Source organism: Homarus americanus, unplaced genomic scaffold, assembly GCF_018991925.1.
Source record: "Homarus americanus isolate GMGI-L3 unplaced genomic scaffold, GMGI_Hamer_2.0 scaffold29478, whole genome shotgun sequence".
Classification (NCBI taxonomy): Eukaryota; Metazoa; Arthropoda; class Malacostraca; order Decapoda; family Nephropidae; genus Homarus; species Homarus americanus.
In genome coordinates this window covers 981,714-997,643 of record NW_024747997.1, presented here as the reverse complement: position 1 = coordinate 997,643, position 15,930 = coordinate 981,714, and the positions used below count along the sequence as shown (strand labels likewise).

Sequence of the window (15,930 nt, the reverse complement as noted above, 5' to 3'; positions counted from 1 at the left end):
AAGTAAAACGACTGTCAGGTTCTATGCATTGTCGTTTCCATTTCTGTGATTAATATACTGTTAATATCATACAAAATAAATAAATAAATACAAAATGCATGTGTGAGGAAAGAAGGATTGTACTATAAATACGGGTTATTCTAGTGTGACCGACATCCACAGAGAAGCGGCGGGCAAGACGTGTGCAACAAGCCCACGGCCTTGCCGGCGGAGAGAAAGGGAAGAAAGATTGTTAACTAAAGGAGGAGAGTTAATAAGACGAAATGCCTTTGATTCCACCCTATATAATAGTTGGACAGAAGAAGAGCCACCCCAGATATGAGAGCAATACTCCAAGTTAGGACCAATGAATCCCTTATATACTTGAAGCAACTGCTCAGGAGTGAAGTAGCTGCGGCATCTGTACAGCATTCCCAACTTTCGGGAGGCAGCTTTTGCAATGTTGAGGATGTGAGGATGTGTGACTTGACATATTGGAAGGGAATGGTGAGGCTCAGCATATCTATTACAGAATTTGGCAGAATGATAGCATCCTGAAATGCAATTGGCGGGAGATCATCTAATTTAGAACGTGTAATCGGTAAATACTGAGTATATTTTAGCCATATTCATACTAGCGTGCAGGAAAGATAATCTCTTCATGGTTTTCTACAGTATATACTGTAGCTTTAACATGCCCAGCATACCTCAGGAGTATGGTAGTGAAGGAAACACGACTACCATGCTACCATTTGTCCACAATGATCAAAGTTCATGATCACCTTACCTCTCAGTAAAATGTTAAGTAGCTTTTACCAAAGTCAATAGAATTAAGGTAACGGGAGTCACGTTGGCAGTAAAAAAAAAAAAGGAAAAGAAAGGAAGGAAACCATAACATTGATGTTAAAATTGAGACTGGTAATTCATATTTTATTCATTCTGTGGTGTTAAAATGCGTTTACACAATTCATAGCTTTGTAAGATTGGATAGATTGTTACAGTATTCTCTCTTATGAGGCTTTACTTTGAGAACCTACAATATGTAAGTCGTATAAACTGTTGATTGATTTACTGCGAAGCGTGGAAACTGCATCGTATTTCATTATTGATGGACACAAAAGTCATAACATTAGCACTAATATTAATGAGAAGTTCTTGTTGGTACCGAAGTTCGAACTTAATATCGGTAGGCATTAACTTAGTTATTCTTCATGGGTTCGTGTGACTCTCGGTGTTAGTGTTTGGCTGCCTGTAGACACCCATAAAGAGAATGTTGTTGGTATGGTTATCCTGAATGAAGAACAGGAACGGACGGTTACAGCTAAACCTTTTCGCACCACTTCTAAAGTCGAATGATATGCCTGTTGCAGCGCCAGCCTCGGAGCCCTTCTCATTCACCTCCACCACGGCCTTGTGGATGGTATCTTTAGCTTTAATGCTTTTTGAAGGATCATAGATGGACAAATCAGCGTAGACGGAAAAGAGGTCCCGGATTCCTAGACGTAGAAGACTCTGTAGAAATGTTGAGAAATATTAGTAACAATTGAAAACGACTAAGAAACTGGGTCATTAGTAGCTCAGCTTGAACACTTTTACTAGTTGAGGTGTAACGAAAACGATAGATGTAATGATGGATCTCTAAATTTACAATTGTTGATGACTAGTGAATTTACTGAATTAAAATACACGTTTAAAGACCTTAGTTGTTAAAGAACAGTAATGCATTATATGTGAATATAACATGCTGTCGTACATGATTACTTCTGATCCAGATAGATATTACTGTCGAAGGAATTGACTTGGCATGGGAACAAAATGTATATGAGGTTTATTGTTATAGTCATTGGTACATGCTCTTCCAAGACTGAAACAATTTCAGACGTTAGGAACAGTTATGGGCACCCCAAGTATGTGTGTGGTGTTTGAAGTATCCGTCTGTCGATGAAGTAATGGGAAATGGTATCAGTTGTGATGATTGTGACTATTTTATACAACAGACTAACCAGAAACACGAAACAGTTGTCACATTAAAGTCTATTGGTTGAATTTTATAAACATGTTTATTGTCAGACTAAGTAACCATGTAAACATTGATTAGTCAGGTATATTGTCCTTAACACAAGACTGTTTATTGTCAGACTGAGTAACCATGTAAACATTGATTAGTCAGGTATATTGTCCTTAACACAAGACTGTTCATCAAAATGTCATTATATAAAAAAACTCTGTCCATCGACTAACTAAGATAATTTTGTAAAAGCTTAAACAAAATTTGCAGAGGGACATTAAGAAATTATAATAGTGTTCAGACATTTGTACTAAACAATATACTGAATCGTAAAACATAGGAGACCCACCTCTTTAAGATCACCTCTGATTTCGTGTTCCAGCGTGAATTTTGGGATCCTGAGGGTGACTCTGTGTCTTTTCAGTGTGGCGAGGGCGGCTCTGAGAGTGTGTGGAGTGAGGCGGGTCAGCATGACTCCCAGGGGTGTTGTGGTGTTGTCGTCGGTCGCGGCAGCGTCAGGCAGCAGCACGAACATGGACGCTGCCTCCCCCTTGTATGGCAGCTCGAGCACTGTAGCTCCCAGCTCACCTGATTTTCCTGCAGTGCCAAAGAGGGTAAGTGTCATTTACTTTACTACCGCGATAATTACACGTCTTCCTATAAATGGTGCTGCTGTAATTGTACTTGTCCAATCTTATGGTAAAGCAGTGTTGATAAATAATACAACTCGAGTTATTTTACTGTACTGCTTCAGATTCAGATTTGCGCAAGGGCTAGTTTATTGGGGCAGCTCCCATACATCTTGTGTAAGGCAAAGTAAAGTAATTAAGCACAAAATAGGGACACATGCGGAGTTCATGGTTGCTTTCTTAGCTGGTGGAGGGGAAGGAGTGCTTGTTGGTACCTCAAGCACTCCCGCATGTAAACAAAAATACCAATTAGATATACAGTGGGTTAGAACCAAGCAGCACTTTGTTCATTAGCGCAATATATACCGGTATATATTGCCGTTAAATTTAGTTCTTGTACTTGTACAGCTACCAGCAATTCACACTTAAAGATTTATGAATGGTTATTATTAGCGTAACCAAGAAGCAGCCCATTTCCACCATTACCGCAAAATAACGTTCCCTGCGTACAGCAAATAGCTTTTGATAAAACCGTATAAATCTACACGACTGTGTACTACCTCTAGGATTTCTCAGCACGACTCAGAATGATCAACCAACTGAACATTAAATGTCATTATAAAACCGGGATGTGTAAGACTAATTCTAAGATGAAATCATTATTATGTCATTAATACTTAAGTCACCAATTAATCGTAACATATCTTGACAGCTTCCCGTTATCATGGACAATGGTTAGCCCAGATGATTGTACTGTACCATCATAATTAGGTTAAAATTAATTTACATGGAGAGTAAATATTTCCTTAATAACTTACCATAGTTAAACTCAGCAATTTGGACCATCATCTCTACGAGGGAATAGTGGTTTGGGGAGGTGTAGAACTTGTCCTGCACGGTGTAGAGTGTGTTGAAAGGTGTGAGCCAGAAGCCCTTGAAATAGGCGGCGTTGACCAGCACCATGTTAACACTCCCTAGCAGATCGGATTCCTTGAACAAGTTCTTAATTTTGTTGTGTGTTGTATTGGTTACGAATTGGTTCAGCGTCGCCGTTGCGTTCACCTGAGGGCAGGGAGGGGGTGTCAGGTTTATATGTATATATATATATATATATATATATATATATATATATATATATATATATATATATATATATATATATATATATATATATATATATATATATATATATATATATATATCACGGTTAATGGGAATAATACGCAAAACGAAACATGTTTTTGCCAAATAGTTTTAGCTTATTTTTATTACTATAAATAAGTGGAAATTAGTTCACTGGATAAAATCTGCTCTTGTTTCATCTGAATCGTCGTTTTCTGTCACAATATTACCAAGTTACCATACATACTTTACTTAACTTAGGTTAGTAAAACCGAAATGGTTATTTGTCCGGTCGTGGGTCTTTATAATATCGTCCATGAAATTAACCAAACAAACCTAACCTAACCATAAGTATTGTAGTTATCTTTTATTTTATAAATGAAGACAAGGGGCCGGATACTCAAAAACATTTATGGGACTGTATTTCGTTGTGTACCCCGTAACTGGACTTACAGTCTCAGATTGGCATACTCAAAACACAGATGGTATACTCAAAACAAATATTTGACATCGAACTCCGTAAGTTAAAGAGTGTAACTTACACCAGCTCCTGAGGTTGTGTAACACTCAACCCTGATGTAGTAGTGAATAATTCCCGATTGTGTAAAAAATAATAATAATATGTGTTGTAATAATGCCTGTTAGACTTGTTTTATCATAGAATACTGAAGAAAATTTTTTGTACATCAACATACTGAAATATAAGATTTCACTTTGTCTTTTTCGTAAAATGTTTGTTGCCATAATAAGCGGCTTGAGTGTTTGTATTTGTCTCAGTTTGGAAGAGACGCATCTTTTGTCTTCTTACACATTATAAAGTATTTTTTACCAAAACAGAAGGTTTGTATTGTTCACACTTAGGGTAAAAATATGTTTTATGACTGAGTAAACTTGCAGATAGAACTTATTAATGTTGTATAGCCGTAAATATCCCTCGGTAATGAAAGCCAAATATGAGGTCAAGTGAACATTCCTGCCTAGACTTCGCCTTGTTTTTCTAATATTCAACCAATAGCCTTAGCCTATTTTCTTATGTATATGGCTTATGATAACATGAAAGGCTATAAATTTCCATAGGCTAGCTAAAATTAAATTATATTAGGCGTAAAATATGAATTGCAATTAACTTGATTAATAGGGGCCTATATAACTGCTTTTTCAGTCTTAGGCAAATAAATGCTTAAACGTGGGGCCTACTTAATTTAGTTAGAATATGAGGATTATTTAAATAAGAAATTATACCAATAGGTTATAGGTTAGATAGGTTTGGTTTGGTTATCTTATGTTATGGTATGTTAGGTTAGGTTAGAGAATGTGTACATGGTTTTTTGGCGAGTGTCAGGCCGTCAGTGAGACACTTTGTCTAGCAGCTACCTTAGGCCTAGTTCCAGACTTTCCTTGAACATTATCATAGGGTAGAGTATTAATTTAAGAAAATTTACGGATAATCCGATATATTTTCAGGTTTTAAATTGTTGTTTTTTGTATGAACTTGAAGACATTTCAGACCAAATGTCCCCAACATTGAAAGGAAAACACCAGGGTCTAGGCTAAATAAGTAATTTAAGAGAAGTGATTTGTCATTTAGGTTCGGCAAGGCTATGCTATCAATAACCAATTTATTTGAATTTGCCCAGAATAGCGTATACTTCAGCCTCACTGAAATTAGGCCGTCTCTACTTGGCTGGTGGTCCTTCCATGTTTACAAAATAATATTATGTGCGTCGCTCTCAGCTGATTTCTCCTTCTCTTGTGATTGGTTGATGATTTTGTTAACTGAGCGCTGATTGGCCAACTAGCTCCTGCACTGACATCTACCTTCCGACAAGAGAATTTAATTTACAGGGTAAACACTAGAGTTATGAAAACTTACGAAAGGCTTACGGAACTGTAATTAAATTTTGAGTATGCTAAATTTACGGTACTGTAAAGATTCGACAATATATGGTACTGTATCATGCTAAAAGACGTAACTTATGAGGTGTTTTGAGTATCCGGCCCATGATAAAGGTTGCGTTACCCCGCTGTGTGTATGTGAACAGGGTGGTGTAATGCGTTTAGTATTACAGCATAATAATAATAATAATAATAATAATAATAATAATAATAATAATAATTATAATAATAATAATAATAATTAACGGTTTATTGAAAGAGCATGGCGGCCGGAAGCCTGAAAACATGCAGTTCAAAATTGGGGAATGGGTCTCTTGATTTACAAATGATATACAAGTAACAGTGATACAAATATGGTATATAATAACTAGGGGGGAGAAGCTCAAACTGCAGGGTATTTCAACATAGTGACAGCGCAAAAAGTTTCTTCTGGATTCTTGCTTAGGCATACGCCCAGTCTTAAATGCTTCTAGGACAAACAGTCCTAGTTTCTTTGAGAGGTGTTCCTCAGATGTTATTTGCATTACACCATTCCCCAGTATGCGACCCACAACAGCCGTCTAACAAACAGGTACCTACTCACTGCTAGGTGAACAGAGGCAACTGGTGTAAAGAGACCTGCCTTGTTTCTCGCCCTGCCCGGGGATCGAACCCGAGATCTTTCGGTTGTGAGCCGACTGCGCTACCATTGTGCTACAGGGTAAGTAAGATTGATTGGGAGTGAATACACTGGTTGATTACAAGTTATTGATAATTTTTACAATGGTTGGGACTGGGCTGTTCTTATAGCCATCAGTTCGTGCTCGTATGGGCTGGATGCGGTTGTGGTGTCGAACAGCAATTCTCGGGCGAGGGATTTCAGGTGGTAGTAAGAGCCGGTGTCGAGGATGGTGCAGAAGCTTCTCACCAAGTTTGCAGATGAGGTCGTGGTGATGGTCAGTGAGAGCCGAGAGGGTCAGTGTGTTGAGTGCTTCTTGATATGTGAAGTAGGAAAGGGAGAGAATAATCTTGCATGCCCTCTTTTGCACTTTTTCTAGGTGTTTACGTTGTGTGGCATTTAAGGAGGAAGACCAGGTAGGGGAGGCATAGGTGAGCTTGGGAAGTATAAATGTTGAGTAAACACTGAGGAGCTCGGGGGCAGGAACTCCGAGGGACTTGAGTCGGCGGAGGAGGTGGAGACGGAAACTGGAGGATTTGACAACTTCATTGACGTGTGGTTTCCAATTTAGTTTGTTGTTAAGGTGAAAGCACTTCTTACTTCCTTTTGCTTTCAGCTACTGCCGCTGGCTAGCACACTGGGCGAACAGGGAAGCAAATTGCATAAGTCTTCTCCTGCCAGTTCACAGCCTCTTCACCAATAAGACTCCTGCTGTGCCTCCTCGTGGCAACACACAGTAATTGGGTGCCTCGTGGGCACAGGCTAGACCAGCAGGGGATTTCGGAGCAGCAGTGGGGCATAGAGGGGACGATGCATAGGTCCACTGGCATGTGGACACGTCCTGGCGCCTGCCAACGACTGCCCCACTGCCTTGCCGATTAACCTTGGCAGGTATAAGGCTACGGGAGTAATCCAAGAACGAAAAATCTGTGGTGGAGCCCCGCATCAGGCAGACATGCTTATAGAGCTCCAACAAGACCCCAACGGTGGTGTAGGCGGAAGAGGTGACCACCATGGAAACCCAATGACTACACCTGCGGAAGAAGGCAATTTCCGATGGACAGGCTACTAAGGCGAAGCCCAACAAACTGGGGTATCGACAGTCCATTGCAACTCTCCCTCTCCCCAGTCGTTGCAACACTTGCATCACTGGATCAGGAAAAGGGAGAACCAAGATGTGTGGTTGCAGCCTGCGCTCCTGCCTCACCACATAAATCAACTCATGTGAAGCCATCATCCAGCTCATCATACTTCTCATCCTCATCAAAACCCCTATACACCTAAAAGTCCTAGAGCGACGGACGAGTGGCGACGGGACAGGCAGAGATGACTGCCGGGAGTCTCTAGTCACAACTCTTCACTGGGCGGCATAGATAAGATGGTCGTTTATGCACTGGGATCTAGGCAGCAGTGCAATCCGGTCCTGTCTGTGCGATTGAGCAGCCCTTTCGAGGAGCCACTTTGCTTAACCCAAATGGGGAGGGGGCGAAAAAATGTGCCCTAAACATAGCCTGCCTAAAGAACCAATCTGACTGTGCAACTGTACCCAGTAAGTTCATCTTTATACGGTCGAAAACACAATCGTAATCACATATCAAAACAAAAACAAACCATACAACCTCTTATGGTCGCTGCATGGAATCTCAGGGCCCTTCTTGATACTGACACAAATGAGCATCCTGATAGAAGAACTGCCCTTGTGGCAAAAGAGCTGGCTAGGTATAACATCGACATCGCAGCCATTAGTGAGTCCCGGCTCGCAGACGAGGGTCGACTCACAGAACTGGGATCTGGCTGTACCTTCTTCTGGAAGGTTAAGCCAGCTGGGGAGAGAAACTGCATTTATGGAGTTGTCTTTGCCATCCACCAATGGAGCCTGCATAGCTAACTGAAATGGCTGTTGGGATCAACGAGAGCCTCTTGACGCTCCGAGTCCCACTGAATCACTCTCGTCATACTCTCTTCATCAGTGCATACGCCCCAACACTGGATGCAAAGGATGACATAAAGGAGGCCTTTTATGCCAACTTTAACAGTGGTAACCTCTAAACCCAGAGAGGATAAGATGTGCTCCCAGGTGACTTCAATGCCAGAGTTGGCAGAGATGCTGACATTTGGTAGGGAATCATGGGCAGAAATGGACTAGGCAAGTGTTATCCCAACGGCCTACTCATCCTCAGCAAGTGTGCCTCACACAACCTCACTATCACCAATACCTTGTTTAGGCAGGCCAACAAATTCAAGGGTTTGTGGCGTCACCCACGATCCAAACACTGGCATCTCATTGACTACATCATTGTCGGAGAAAGAGATCACTGAGAAGTCTTATCATCCGAGCAATTCGTGGCTCAGGCTACTGCAGCACGTCAGGGCCAACCCTCAGTCTCAGACCAAAGCTGATACCTTCCGCAAGAAGAAGGCGGCGGTCCAGCACGAACTTCACAATGTAAAAAACGACTGGTTTAAAAATAAAGCATGAGAAACAAAAACTTGCAGATCAACACAAGATGCACGAAATTTTCAATTCCACTAAAACATTTTTCAATTCCAATAAAACATTTCATGGACTAATCACTCATGGCGCAACCCCTCTCCGCACATCCAACAGTAACTCCCTAATTAAAGATGAAGAAGGCATCCTTCAGCGCTGGAAAGAACGCTACCATTCGTTTCTCAACCGAAACACTGATGAGGATGTCCTGACTACCCACTAGGTCCTCAGCATCCAGAACTGACCCACCTCAGCTGTCTTCCATCCTGAGTTGAGGTAGCTACTGCCATGAAACGGATGAATAATAAAAAAATCCTCAGGGCCTGATCTTATCCCAGCCGAGGTGTATAAAGCAGGACGACCTCTGCCTTCCAGCCATCTCCACTGTCTCCTTGAGAATATATGGGAAAAGGAGGAAATTCCCCAGGCTCTTAAAGATGCCTCCATCATCAATATTTATAAGAACAAGGGAGACAGGTCAGACTGTGGCAACTACCACGGGATCTCTCTGCTGTCCCTAGCTGGCAAGATTATAGCCCGAGTCCTCCTAAACAGACTTGTTCCTGAGGAGAAAAACTTCCTACCAGAATCTCAATGTGGCTTTAGATCATCACGTGGCGCCACTGACATGATCTTTGCTGCCCGCTAGATACAGGAAAGGTGAAGAGAACGGCGTTGTGACCTGTACATGGCCTTCATTGACCTAACCAAGGCCTTCGACTCGATCAACAGGGGAGCCCTCTGGTGGGCCCTCAGCCGGTTTGGCTGCCCACCAAAATTCATCGCCATTGTGAAGCAACTCCATAATGGCATGAACGGCAGTGTCCTGCGCAAAGGCACCCAGTTTGAGTTCTTCCCCATCCAAACGGGGTAAAACAAGGATGTGCACTGGTACCAACTCTCTCTTCCCATTTTCTTGGCTGCTTTCCTTACTCGTGCCAGTGCCAATTTAGCCGGCGGGGTGGACATCCAGTACCGGATGAAGGGCCTTTTTAACATAAGATGACTCCAGGCAGGAACAAAGGTGTCGGCAGTTTCCATTACTGAACTTCAGTATGCGGACGTCCTCACCCTTGTCGCTCGCACTGAACAGGAGATCCTGACCACCTACGCAGATGCGTAAGCACACTTTAGCCTTGAAGTGAATGTACGTAAGACTCAGACTCTGTTTCAGCCTGCCCCTGGTTCAGCCACACCTCCACCATCCATCCAGCTTAACAGAACTACCCTCTCTAATGTTACCCACTTTCAGTATCTCGGCTCCCACCTGTCTATCATTACTGACAACGATGAAGAGACTCAACATAAGATCAGATGTGCATCTCAAGCTTTTGGATAACTCTGTACCCGTGTCTTCAGCTGTAGGGAGCCGAATTTATCTACAAAGTTGCACGTATATCGAGCATCGGTCCTCCCCACCCTGCTATATGGCAGTGAGATATGGGTTACATACAGGTGACACCTCAACGCAAACTTTCACCAACGTAGTCTACTTTCCATCCTCCGAGTTTGCTGGGAAAACAAGAGAACAAATGTCAGTATTCTTGCTGACACCAATTGTAGGAGCATCGAGGCTACCATTATCCATGAACAATTACGTTGGGCTGGCCATGTTACCCGCATGGGCGACAGTAGACTGCCAAAGCAACTACTTTACAGTCACCTAACTAGTATTAAATGTAACGCTGGTGGGCAACTGAAAAGGTATAAGGATAGTCTTAAGAGAAACCTGAAAAAAGTGCCAAATCTCCTCACCTGGGAGACGATTCCTCCACACCGTAACTCTTGGAGGAGCACCACACGAGGTGTTGATACGAGTTAGCCCGATTGCATACTGAGGCAGAGAAGCGTCAACGCCGGAAAAACGCTGTCGCCGCCCCTCCCGCAATAGATGTAGCCCGCCACATGTGCAACATCTATGGACGACCCTGTCGGTCCCGTATCAGCCTCTTTTGTCACATCAGAGCTCACCAACAAAGGTGACATCCTCAATAACTCATCATTGCATTATAGCTGGATGATCGTCATACTCTATTCCGAGTGACAGAAAAGTAGTAGTATCTGTTGGCAGAATGTTTTGATCACTGTACGCCACACCGCCAGTTACGTGTGATCTTCGAATGCTGGGAAGGAAGATTACGTGGAAATCATGTAATATTGTTTAGGTAGCTTAGTCTGGTTCGTTTTATGAATGATAGATTATGTAATGCAGCAGTATCTGGCACTTTGGACACATCCCAGATGGATTGACGTCATCAACCTCGACCAATTAAAATGGGTTTACGGCCATGAACTTGTTCATCAAGGTTACAATTGTAGTGAAATGTGTATAGTTGTACCCACTGTGTTGAAGTTGAGGAGCTGGACCTTGTCCGAGAGCACGCCACTCACACAGACACGGAGGGGGATGCTCGCGTTCAAGTACATTCGATTGGCCAAGTTCACCACAATGTCGCTGGTGTTGGCCTGTCGCTCTGCGTACCTGTGTTAACATAAAATCCTGTACATGAGTACATAACCGATATATACCGAGGCAAGTGTAGATACACATATATGTTCGTAAACATAGTCAAATAACAAACAAACATCCATTCACTTGAAGTTGGAGGTTCATAGACAATTTTCAGGCAGATGTGGGTCATTGTGGTACAGTTATGGACCGTTTAGACACATTTTTGGATCAATATGATAGTTTTGGGCAATGAGGCACAGGTGTGGATCAGTAAGGTACAGGTGTGGGGTCACTAAGGTACAGGTGTGGGTCACTAAGGCACAGGTGTGGGTCACTAAGGCACAGGTGTGGGTCACAAAGGTACAGGTGTGGGTCAGTAAGACAGGTGTGTACTCACAGACGGTCCACGGCCTTGTAAGTGGCCAGGGTATCAGCTGGGTTCTTAAGGTTGAGAACCCGTTGCAGTTGCTCCTGGGTTCTGCCAGCCGACCCGAAGTAGGCCAAGACGAGGGCGTTCCAGATGCTGAAGGGGGAGAAGAAGAAGTTGCCCGTGGCGCTGCCGGGGACGTAGAGCTCCTTGAACAAACCCAAGCTGAAGGGGAGGATGTGGCCCAGGTCAGGGTGGAGTGGTGGGGGCTGAGTATCGTTGGTGGTGATACACTGAGGGCTGACCACACCCACTAGCGTCAATAACAACACTGCCGACACAAAGTTTAACATTCTGTGGACGAGAAGAAGAGTGAAGCTGTTATTATCTGAATACTCATTATGTATTGTTTAAAGAAAGTGTAATACTACGTCTACTTCTACTGTTAATATAACCATTACTACAACCATCTCGACTACTGCTAACAATGATATAAGAAAGCTTTTCATTCTTGCAAGTCATTACCTGGCTTATGATATCGGATGGATGAATCGGAGCAGATTTTTTAATTGTTACCATTCAGAATGCTAATCCACCAAAGTGGTGGTTCATCATCGGCTGGTATACCCAGTAGTGTGGCCTCGCTCTACTGGTGTGTGTAACGGCAAGTCTACACAGCTGGAACTCGGTCTTCCATTCCTGGAAATCGAACCCAGGACCATTTCTTGTAGGGCGAGTGCTCAACCAAAAACCCGTTTGTCATGTGATTACTCATCGGATGATAAAGATAAAGAGGTATGAAAATTCAAGATAGAAAGCAAGAAGAAAGCCCGTTTATTTTACTTCTATATATTTGTAATAAGAATTTTGGCGATAAGAGATATCGTACATAACTCATCCTCATTATCCTCATCATCATTTTTACGGCAATTTTTCCACACTTGCAAGGGTTAGCCAATTTTACAAGTTGGAAGCTCTCCAAGCTGCATGGTTTCTTGCAGACTCTCGTAAGGTACTTATCACTGAGATCATATCTCACAACTTTCCATGTTGCCCTTGGTCTACCTCAAGCTATCCTCCTCTTCACATTCAAGCTCGTGCATCTGTTGTCCCAATCTGCCTCCACCATTCTCTTCACATGTCGGAAGTATCTCAGCCTACCGTACCTCCAAATAAAACATCGCCAGCTCTCTCAGTACTCAACTGCCATTTTAGCTCTGAACTGGGTTTCCTATCTTGCAACGTCACTTTACAGTTACATCTCACCATTGCCATTTTAACTCCCTCAAGCCTACGTGTCATTTTTTAACAACAAATGCTTCTAAAGTTGGTTGCATACAACTTTGCTTGGAAGCAGAAAGAGTTCTCTTGCCGTCGGTTAAGGCAACAACTATTTAAAATTCTTTCCGACACCCCTGACTCATGCGTCTGGGCTAACTTCAGCACCACCTCCAGCCCCGATTGCCACCCAGACAGAACTCATCGACTCAACCATGGGATACATCCTAAATTTCGAGCTTATCCGGCCTTGCAAAGGCAGGTGATAATTACCTGCACATACTGAACAACACGCTTAAAGTGAGCAACATCCTGCAGTCAGAGAATCACACCACCCTTGTGTACTCACCGTTTACAGTCGCGTCCCCGAAATATTTAATAAAAATTCACATATTTTTTGCCAGAAGTAAAATACTGTACTTGATACACTATGGAGAGCACATGTGATGTCAATATTTTGTGTTTATTACTCTTGTTTTTGTTTCGTAATTTTGTATCTTTTTACTTGTTAAGTAATCTGCCGTCTATTATTTGTTAAATAATGTGTCATATTGACCCACAATATAGTGTTGTAAACATAGTGACGTCACTTGCCAAACATCCGTTTAGATAATTATGAGGATTATTTAGTAAACAAAAATGCAACACTTACAGTACTGTAGTCTTGCATTAAAGTATAACACATCACAACATTTGATAATACCAGGCGTATGTAATCGTCTTGTGTTGCAGTATGGTAACACTGTTAACAATAGCAGGCGCTATTAGTAGTGATAATGTAGTAAAACAACAGCAGCATTACCTACCTACTGTTTAGTGTTGACCTACAGTACACAGGTAAGACTGAAGGTGCCTTGTTGTCGTAGCGTCAACCAGGTGAGTTGTGACTAGCACACACCTGAACTTGGGTCTTAAATGCTCTCACCTCCGGCCCAGTTTCTTACATCGCCACAAACTAGTTAAAACCAGTTCTGATAAATATCTGTTTCTTGAAAAACCAGCCAAGTGACGCCAGTGAACCCAGATATTACAATTCTTTTCCTAGTTTGTGTGGAAGCACTCGATGGCTGCCCTTCCAACCTTTGTCTTGGAGGGGTGGTATTATTGTCTTGGAGGGTTGGTACTATTGTATTGGAGGGGTGGTATTATTGTCTTGGAGGGGTGGTAGTATTGTCTTGGAGGGGTGGTAGTATCGTCTTGGAGGGGTGGTAGTATTGTTTTGCAGGGGTGGTAGTATCGTCTTGGAGGGGTGGTAGTATCGCCTTGGAGGGGTGGTAGTATTGTAATGGAGGGGTGGTAGTATCGTCTTGGACGGGTGGTAGTATCGTCTTGGAGTGTGGTAGTATCGTCTTGGAGAGTAGTATTGTCTTGGAGGTAGTATTGTTTTGGAGGGTGGTAGTACTGTCTTGGAGGTGGTAGTATCGTCTTGGAAGGGTGGTAGTATTGTCTTGGAGGGTGGTAGTATCGTCTTGGAGGGTAGTAGTATCGTCTTGGAGGGGTAGTATTGTCTTGGGTGGTAGTCTTGGAGGGTGGTAGTGTATTGGAGGGTGGTAGTATTGTATTGGAGGGTAGTAGTGTTTTGGAGGGGTGGTAGTATCGTCTTAGAGGGTAGTAGTATCGTCTTGGAGGGTGGTAGTACTGTCTTGGAGGGTAGTAGTATTGTATTGGAGGGGTGGTAGTATTGTATTGGAGGGGTGGTAGTATCGTCTTGGAGGGGTGGTAGTATCGTCTTGGAGGGGTGGTATTATTGTCTTGGAGGGGTGGTAGTATCGTCTTGGAGGGGTGATAGTATTGTCTTGGAGGGGTGGAAGTATTGTCTTGGAGGGGTGGTAGTATCGTCTTGGAGGGGTGGTTGAGAGATGATAAGAAGGTACCACTGTTGCGAGGAATAAAGAATTACATATTAAAGGGAGGAGAACGTCCATGTGTGATGCGTCAACAGCGTTGATATTGAACTGTTACTGTGTCATGGGTTGCATTAGGCTTACCCGCGCAACCAACTCCAAAGTTTGTTTTACTAGATTTAAGGCACCCGGCGAGCCATGACTACTACATATTTTTTCCATTAGTGGTATGTTAGCCAGTCTATAGGGGCGAGGCCATTGAGACAGTGTTGTACTGTTCATTGTCTCATGCCCCAAAACCACATTTTGAGTAGTATCCCCTTGGCCTTGGGTTAGTTAAGACGTCGTCCCCACCCTCTCCCTCCTGAAGGGGACGGGACACCACACAGAGTCCTCCACCGCCACTCCGTCCTGTGAACCGTCTGTGACATGAGACTAAGTGTGCTAACCTAGGTTGCTATCCCTGTGGAAATATCACATGTGGATGCCTGGTTGCGACAAGAGTAATCCAGGCTGGCCTATCAAACCTACAGTAAATGGTTAATCAAGTCACGCTTACAGAATTTTCCTGTGCGACACCCGTCTACAGTGACCGTAATCGACTCGAGATTAAGTGTGTTAACCTAGGTTTGTATTCCCCGTGGAAAAATCATGTGTGGGAAGCCTGGTTGCGACAAAAGCAATCCAGGCTGGCCTATTGAACCTACAGTAAGTGGCTAATCAAGTCACACTTACCAGGTCTCCCTGCCGCGACAACCGTCTACAGTGACTGTCAGTGACGTGAGACTATATATGTGTGGTAACCCAAGGGTACTTTTTTGTTGTTATTCCCCGTGAAAAGAAGTTCTTGCGCGGAAGCTGGTTGCAACAAGAGCAATCCAGGCTGGCAGTAAATGAATCACTTGAAGAATTAAGGCTCTGTTAAGTCATACCCATAGTAGAGTAATCACATGTGTCCCCAAACTGAAAATTCCCTCTTTAGAAGATTAATTTTTTTCCAGCGTGAATGTGAGTGACTCTAACATCCATGCAAATTGTAAATCATTGTATGGAAGCTTGACAAATAAATGTAAGCGCAATTATCTGCCCGTATCTGTGATCTTATCTTATTAATACTAAAGGTAATGACTGATTGGTTATGACAAAGTATAACCAATAACTTAGATGGATGTTGGAAATTAATGGAACTTATTAAATAATCATTTA

At 42.8% G+C, this 15,930-nt stretch overlaps 1 protein-coding gene across 1 annotated transcript; it reads right to left on the bottom strand.

Annotated features, from left to right (window-relative positions):
• Nucleotides 1-876: 876 nt before the first annotated feature.
• LOC121879903 (serine protease inhibitor 2.1-like) lies at nucleotides 877-13,797 on the bottom strand. The gene is made up of 6 exons (XM_042386686.1): nucleotides 13,687-13,797; nucleotides 11,633-11,956; nucleotides 11,127-11,265; nucleotides 3,435-3,678; nucleotides 2,337-2,584; nucleotides 877-1,491 (listed from the first exon to the last, which is right to left on the bottom strand). The coding sequence occupies exons 2-6, from the start codon at nucleotides 11,953-11,955 to the stop codon at nucleotides 1,189-1,191; spliced, it is 1,257 nt and encodes a 418-aa protein (XP_042242620.1). The 5' UTR covers nucleotide 11,956; nucleotides 13,687-13,797; the 3' UTR covers nucleotides 877-1,188.
• Nucleotides 13,798-15,930: the final 2,133 nt, after the last annotated feature.

Coding starts and splice junctions, on each gene's coding strand:
- LOC121879903 (XM_042386686.1), bottom strand. CDS start 11,955: ATGTTAAACTTTGTGTCGGCAGTGTTGTTATTGACGCTAGTGGGTGTG. Junction 11,266..11,632: donor TACAAGGCCGTGGACCGTCT/GTGAGTACACAC, acceptor ATGTTAACACAG/GTACGCAGAGCGACAGGCCA. Junction 1,492..2,336: donor TCAGAGGTGATCTTAAAGAG/GTGGGTCTCCTA, acceptor ACATTTCTACAG/AGTCTTCTACGTCTAGGAAT.